This window comes from Mesoplodon mirus, assembly GCF_964341445.2.
Source record: "Mesoplodon mirus genome assembly, chromosome: X".
NCBI lineage: Eukaryota > Metazoa > Chordata > Mammalia > Artiodactyla > Ziphiidae > Mesoplodon > Mesoplodon mirus.
Window position 1 is genome coordinate 14,308,573 of NC_138981.1, and position 7,776 is coordinate 14,316,348.

Sequence of the window (7,776 nt, forward strand, 5' to 3'; positions counted from 1 at the left end):
AGGCAGGATGGTCCGATACCAGTCATGCCTCGTAGACGAACTGGTATCTCCTAAAAGCCCAGAAGACCTGGAGAACCGGGGTAAGCCTCTAAAGCCTGGCCAACACCAGCCCATCAAGGAGGACGCTAGAACACTTTGGACTTAACACGTGTTGGCCGACGTGGGCCTGCCACCTGGAGCTATCAGTGTCCCAGAAACTCTGTCCCGGTGAGCACATGACCATCCTTCCAGATGGATTCATGAGGTATTTAATAGAGAAGAGCAAGCTCAATGAGCCTGCCTACACGTTGCCCTTCCAAGGCTTCCCTTCTGGGCTCACCAACATGCTCGAGGTACCTTCAGTGAAATGGCTTTTCCTAACCTCCAAAACCTGACGCTCAATAGAAAATTCGTGTCCTCACAGTATTCTCTGAGGGCCCTAGTGCTTTCAGGAAAAATACTGCTGCTTCTAGGGCTTGGAGCCTACAATCCAAACAGCAGCTATGGAAGATTGATCTCCAAATTAGAATTAAAAGGACAACTGATTCTACCCTGTTGGTGCTAAGGCACAATACCATCCACACGAAATCCTGAGTGAGAAGGGCCAAACATTGGGAAAGGTCTTGAAAATCATGTGTGTGATGATTAAGCCATTTTTTTCCAGCCAAGTGCTCAGCTGCTCAGAAGTATCGCTGCCACACTCAACCTTTGTGAAAGCTACCTCAGATAATTAGAGCTCACAGCCAGGCAGGTAATTTGGGCCCTAAGTTGTAACTCTGTTTAGATTTCATAAAAGTGATGCAATTATCTTATCAAGTGTAGACCAAAATGGGCTTTGCTTTCTGTGCGTTCATCATGGAAACATGACTCCTTCTATTTAGAGTAAATAAAGAATTATGTACTTCTCCAAGAGAGAAAAAAAAAGACTACCTGAGGTTTTTGCACTCATGCATTAGGACATAGTATTTACAAGGCAGAGATGGCCTGTGTCTTCGAGAAGCATGGGATACTGTCCTAGGACACGTGGTGGGCGGCTACCCATCTATGTACCAGCTTTAATGATTTATCATTCACATACTACACAATTCACCTCTTTCAAGTGTACAACTCAATGGTTTTCAGTAGATTTCACAGTTGTACATCCATCACAATCAATTTTAGAACATTTTCATCATCCCAGAAAGAAACTCCTTGCCCATCAGCTGTCACTCCCCCCATTTCTACTTCCCCCAACCCCTGGCAACCACTGATCTACTTTCCATCTCTATGGATTTGCCTATTCTGGACTTTTCACACAAATGGAATCATACAATATGTGGTCCTTTGTGACTGGCTTCTTTCATTGAGTGTAGTGTTTCAAGGTTCATCCACACTGTAGTATGTATCAGTATTTCATTCCTTTTTATGGCCAAATATTTGTACAGATAGACATTTGTGGTGTTTCCAGTTCTTGGCTGTTATTAATAATGCTGCTCTGATTTGCGTGTACAAATATGAGTGGATGTATGTCTTCAGTTCTCTTGGGTAGACACCTAGGAGTGGAATTGCTGTATGACACGGTAACCCAGTGTTTAGCCTTTTGAGAAACTGCCAGACTATTTTCCAAAGCAGCTGTACCACTTTATATTCCATCAGCACCATGAGACTTCCCTTCCTAATTTAAAGCCCTTTCAGACTAGGATTTGGTGATTATATCATAGCTTGCCAATACTCCAGGCCAGAAGAAAACCTTAGGTGCTTCTAAAGCCAAAAGTCATCTCAAATTTATACAAAGACTTGAGCCTCAGCTGGTCTCTGAACACTTGAGTGATTATCTAAAGACTTTAAACTGTGAAAGGTTGACATTTTTCTAGCACTGAGAGCATGAACTTTATATGTAGCTCATTTAGCGAACGCCATAATTTGCAACATGGATTAATCCACACACTCTCTTTGGCTCTTGAAAACATTGACGAGATATCCAGGAGATGTTTCTCCAGGGTTTCCAGATCCCACATCACAAGCAGGCAGTGAGCTACGAGCTCAACACATGAGCAATTAAACCCCAAAGCAGCTTTGCCTGCCTTCCTGCTGACAAGTGGAGGGAACAGAATAAGCAGGAAAGGGGACCTGTTCCTGCCAGAACATGGACGCTGCTCATAGAAGGAGGCTATGAATGAAGGGAAAACTCAAGGTCACATGCCCTTTTCCACTGACCCCAATGAGGTCTTTGAAACTCAAGGGCCATTACATCTATACAACACATCATCCAAGCGCTTGGTACATGTTAAGGATTCTTCTGCAGTACTTTTTGAACCAAGATCCATTGGTTTTACTGCCGAGAAACAGATGCCAAATGGGGGTCACGGGCAATGCCACAGATCCACTAGAGTAGCTCATGGTTAACACGGGGCAGGGAGCTCTCCTAAGGAAATGACCCCACAAGTCCTCCAATCGGTGCCATTCAACTTACATTTCTTTTAAACTGAGTCTCCATCAAACCGTGCAGCACATTAGGAAGGGTGCCGTTTCATTTTTATTGAAAGTTCTGGAATGAGTTTTTTAATTTCCATTATTTCAGAAGAGATTTTAAATGCACTAATTGGTACATTCTGCAAAGAGCTATTCGTGAAGCTCCGAGAGCCTGCAGTGGATGCTGGGAGTAGCATCAATCTATTCCTCCTGGGAAACATTTTGCAAGGTCAAGGAGGGGAGAAGAGAGGTTGGGTTGCTCTGAGAGTGTTGGAACACTTGCTTTCAGTCTTTGGGACGTGATGGGGTGGGTTCAGTGGAGATCCTCTCCAACATTGGAAAGAGGATCTGGGTACTGTGTGCACAATTATAGTGTTGGTTGGATTCCAGGACAAATCAAAAAAGGAGGAAGAGAAACAGAGGCTCACGGTCGCAAACAGACAAATAGAAAGGTCCATTGAGGCAACTGTTGGGCACATAGGTCCTGTCTACTGCAATTCTTTCTCCTTCTAAAAATCCACCCTAAGAGAATGAAATGATTTCCTTTCCATGCCTGTTCCTGCCTGTCTTCTGTTTAAATCTGAATACTCCCTCCAGGGTGGGCTCAATTTTGTGAGGAAGAAAATCTCCCTACAGGTGTGAGCAAAAACCTGCAGGCAAAAACCTGAAGGAGAGACACTAAAAACAAGAACGGTGATTACCTGCTCAGTGTGATTACGGGAGATTGTGAGTTTACCCTTCCGTGTATTTTCCAAAGTTTCTCTGACTAGGTGTGAATTAGTTTCCTAGGGCTGCCATAACAAGGTACCACAATCTGGGTGGCTGATAACAGTAGAAATTCATTGTCTCAGAGTTCTGAAGGCTAGAAGTCTGAAATGGAGGTGTCATCGGGGCCAGGCTCTTTCCAAAGCTCCTAGGGACGAATCCTTCCTTACCTCTGCTGGTGGTGGATGTCCATCTTTGCTGTTTCTTGGCTTATCAGATGCATCTTTCCCATCTCTGCCTCTGTCATCGCATGGCATTCTCCCTGTGTGCCTCTCCTCTTCTTATAAGGACCAGTCATTGGATTAAGGGACCTTCCTACTCCACTAGGGCCTCATCTTAACTAATTACACCTGCAGTCACTCTATTTCCAATTAGGTGGCATCCCGAGGTACTGGGGTTAGGACTTCAGCCTGTCTTTTGGGGGGGGACACAATTCAATCCATAACAAGGTATTTTCAGGAAAACAAAGACATTCTTTTCCTGCTCCTGGGGCAGAAGAGTCAAGAATTAAATCTCTATAAAGAGTTGGGGGCTTCCCTGGTGGCGCAGTGGTTGAGAGTCCGCCTGCCGATACAGGGGACACGGGATCGTGCCCCGGTCCGGGAAGATCCCACATGCCGCGGAGCGGCTGGGCCCGTGAGCCATGGCCGCTGAGCCTGCGCGTCCGGAGCCTGTGCTCCGCAACGGGAGAGGCCACAACAGTGAGAGGCCCGTGCACCGCAAAGGAAAAAAAAAAAAATTACAGTTTATAAAGAGTTGGTTGCCATCGTCATACCGTTTCCTCCCTTCCTCCAAAGAGGGAGGCAAAGAAAAGCCTGCAAGTGCAGGTGGGAGCCGCAAAGTTCCCCAAGAGCAACCACACCTGGGCCCCGGCTGGCCCCTTGCCTTGGCCCTGTGCCAGGGGCTATGCTTCACCTGAGCTGAGCTTCCTGTCAACGCCATCCGGAAACAACACTCTGAGTGTTTCACATTCCACACTTCACCAAGGGCAAGCCTCCTGAAGCATAAACAAATGCAATCCAGCTATCAGTGAGGTTCTGCCCAAGGGGCAGGACTGGCACACGGTAGGGAGAGACAGCCTCCACTTGGGTGAGGAGGGGCAGAAAGCCTGGGAGGGCTCTCTGGGGGCAGTGGCTCGGCCGGGTGGATGGAAGGATGCAGGAGTTTGCAGGTCAGATGTAGAGAAGTAGGGCTTGGGAGAGCGGTAGGGCCCTGGCCCCCACCCTCGTGACTTCTGCTTCTTGGAAAACCTCTCTTCCTTTAGTCCCTGTGAAATGACAGCATCCGAGTCTCTTCTTGCTTCTCTGTCCAACTTACTGGTCCTACGTCCTCAACTGGAGGCCTGTCCCAGGGCTCCATCCTTGGCTCTCATAAATCAGCCATCAGGCAATGTCTCCTTCTCCAGGATTTCAGCGCAGCCCCTCTGCAGAACAGCCTGAGGTGTGATTGCCAACCCGTATTCATTCCGCAGCCGGTGTCCCACCCATCATGCCGGGCCCTGGGCACTCTCATGTTCACAACCGAAGGCCTTCTCCTCCCTCCGACACTCTGCCCCCAGGCCAGCTCCCCTTCCCAACTTCTCTCCTGTCTGGCCCTCGAATCTGACATTGGAAAACTTGGCAGCTTTGGCCACCTTCTCTCCTTTAGCCCCAATATTTAATCAAGCAACATAGCTTGATTTCTCTTTCCTTTGAAGTTATCCCCCATAGTTTCCCTTTCTCTGTCATTTCTGAAGCTTGATCCAGATGTCAGCTTCATGCAGTGGTTCTCAAAGTGTGGTCCCCAACCGGCACCATCAGCATCACCTGGGAGTGTGTTATACAGATTCCCAGGCCTCGCCCAGACCTAGCATCAGAAGGCGTGGGGCTCAGCCAGCTGCATTTTAACAATCCATCCAGGTGATGCTGATGTATCCGAGTTTGAGAAGCAGTGGATTCGTGCAAGAATATCTCGTAAATCCTCCATAATCCATCCTGAAGGTGGCTATCGGATTAATTGCTTACAGTCTTCATTATGGCCAAGTCTCCACTCCAGAACCAACGGTGGCTCCCAACTGCCTGGCTCATGAAGGCTAAACGCCTCCACTTAGCTTCTGAAGCTTCATTTTTGGGTTCCATCTCTCCAAACTTGTTCTCACTAGACTGGCCAAGACACTGCACTCCAGTTGTGACTGTCCGCTATATATTGGGTTCGCCAAACTGTTCGTTTAGGTTTTTCCGTAAGATAGTATGGAAAGGCCAGAACGAACTTTGTGGCCAACCCAGTATATGCCTGGCTGCCGCCGCCCACCCAGCCAGCCCTAACCAGGGTTGGATTAGGACCTTTAGAAGCCCTAAACGGTGAAAAGCGGCTGGTGCCCCTCTCTCAGGCGGAAATAAAAATAAACATAAAACTACTCAGCACTAAAATAATCATGGAGGAGTCAACCACATTACTGATTCTTCCCCGTATTGATTGGTTTGATCCTTTAAAAATGTATTTACCATGGGCTTCCCTGGTGGCGCAGTGGTTGGGAGTCCACCTGCCAATGCAAGGGACACGGGTTCGTGCCCCGGTCCAGGAGGATCCCACATGCTGCGGAGCGGCTGGGCCCCTGAGCCATGGCCGCTGAGCCTGCGCGTCCGGAGTCTGTGCTCCGCAACGGGAGAGGCCACAACAGTGAGAGGCCCGCGTACCAGAAAAAAAAAAATGTATTTATCAAATCCATTTTTTAAAGTTATACTTGGTGCCGCTCTGCCTTCTGCTGCTCCAAGTTCATGCTCGATATCTCTGATGAATCCAGGTCTGCCTCTGGAGATGCAAATCCTACTCGCTGTTGAGGGCTCTGCTCATTTTACGAGCCAAAGCGGATAAACGAAGGAATAAATGAGCAGTCTTGTCTGCTCAATGAGCCAGAGAGAAGGCATTTTGTATTTTATTTCTTCTGTCTTTTCCCCCCTTCAACACCTAAACAGTAGGAGAGTGGTAAGTCCTAGCTGACTGCAGGCTCCCTGCTTTTGGTCCCTCTGACCGCCAAGTGTTATGGGCAGCCTCCCAGGGTGCTGAATATAATGTCTCTCCTCTAATGCCTAGACCCATTTTTTCAGAATCCTTTCAGTCGGCAGGTACCAGCTAAGTGCTCACAGGAAATGACAGTTTCCCGGAGGCCTGAGGCTCTATACATTAGCAAAGATACCACGAGACAGGTGACAATCATACCTGTACGACGCTTCCCCAAAGTTTAAAAGGCTCCTTTTAAAGTGAATCAATCAGTGCTCAATGTTCGAACATCATTTATAAACCCAGCCCCACCCAAATGCCAAATACCTAAGACCTTTTAATAAACGTTTTAGCAATAAAGATGTTCCTATTGGGCTTCCCTGGTGGCGCAGTGGTTAAGAATCTGCCTGCCAATGCAGGGGACACAGGTTCGAGCCCTGGTCTGGGAAGATCCCACATGCCGCGGAGCAACTAAGCCCGTGAGCCACAACTACTGAGCCTGCGCATCTGGAGCCTGTGCTCCACAACGGGAGAGGCCGTGACAGTGAGAGGTCCGCGCACCGCGATGAAGAGTGGCCTCCGCTCTCTGCAACTGGAGAAAGCCCTCGCACAGAAACGAAGACCCAACACAGCCAAAAATAAATAAATAAATTTACTTAAAAAAAAAAAAAAAAAAAAAAGATGTTCCTATTTAGAAATAACTGTAATGTAAATGATACATTTGACCCACAAAGAATAATTCTTTGGAGCTGAAGTTTTTCCTGGAGAGTAACTGGTGACCATTGACTTGGTATGGTCCACAGGACCCTGCAGAAAGAGGTGTACACATTTTTGAACAGCCGTGTGAAAGACAGATCCCAGCAAGCCGTGGACATCTGTCCAGTTACTGCCCCGTGGCCACGTCTCAGATGGAGTCACTGAAATTGCCCCACCCTTCTCCCTCTTCTCTCCAAAGCACGTTAACCGACCTCCCCAGCAGGCTGACTCCACAGCCCCTAGACTCACCCCCCATCAATGGGTTGGAAAGGAGCCTGACGTCCGGAGAGTCTCCCAGCCTCGGGGGCTTGCTGCCGTTGCTACCCCGTGGTTCACCATCCATGGTGCTCTCCTGGGCTGGGCAAGCTCCGCTTCAGTTGTTCAGGAAAAGTCCAAATTCCATGCTCCCCCAGCTCCTGGGAAATTCCAGGGCTGTGACTGGCTGAGCAGCACCGTCCTGGTCAGATGGCAGAGAACAGAACAGGGCAGGGTAATCTGAGTACTACCTGTGGTCAGACAGACACACGCACACACACACTCTCTCTCCACCTAACTGGCTAGAGGCTGCCCAAAGCCCACAGCAGCCCCCCAGCCCCAAGTCTGCAAAGTTGCTGATGTCACGTCCTTTCCAAAACTGAGACCAATCAGGGAGGAAGCCTTGAGGTTCCTCAGGAAGGAAACACAGTATGTAACTTTGGGAGAGCCCAGGGTTGGGGTGTGCGGGGGCGGGGAGGAAACCACTGGTCTGCTGCAACGTTGTTCCCCCTGCTGGGATCCGGTTGTTGTTTGGGGGTTTCTTGTTGTTGAGACAAGCCCCAGAACCCAGGAGCTGAGAAAGCTGGTTTT

General features: G+C 48.6%; 1 protein-coding gene across 4 annotated transcripts in view; it reads right to left on the reverse strand.

Moving 5' to 3' along the window:
- ASB9 (ankyrin repeat and SOCS box containing 9) overlaps nucleotides 1-7,545 on the reverse strand; it is a 46,947-nt gene extending 39,402 nt beyond the window's left edge. For all 4 annotated transcript variants that reach the window (XR_014292469.1, XM_082609711.1, XM_082609710.1 and 1 more), the window contains exon 1: nucleotides 7,180-7,545. Coding sequence is in view for 3 of the 4 variants with exons in the window: in XM_082609711.1 (XP_082465837.1) it covers nucleotides 7,180-7,273 (94 nt within the window). In the remaining variant the exon portion in view is untranslated. The remainder of the gene's footprint in view (nucleotides 1-7,179) is intronic.
- Nucleotides 7,546-7,776: the final 231 nt, after the last annotated feature.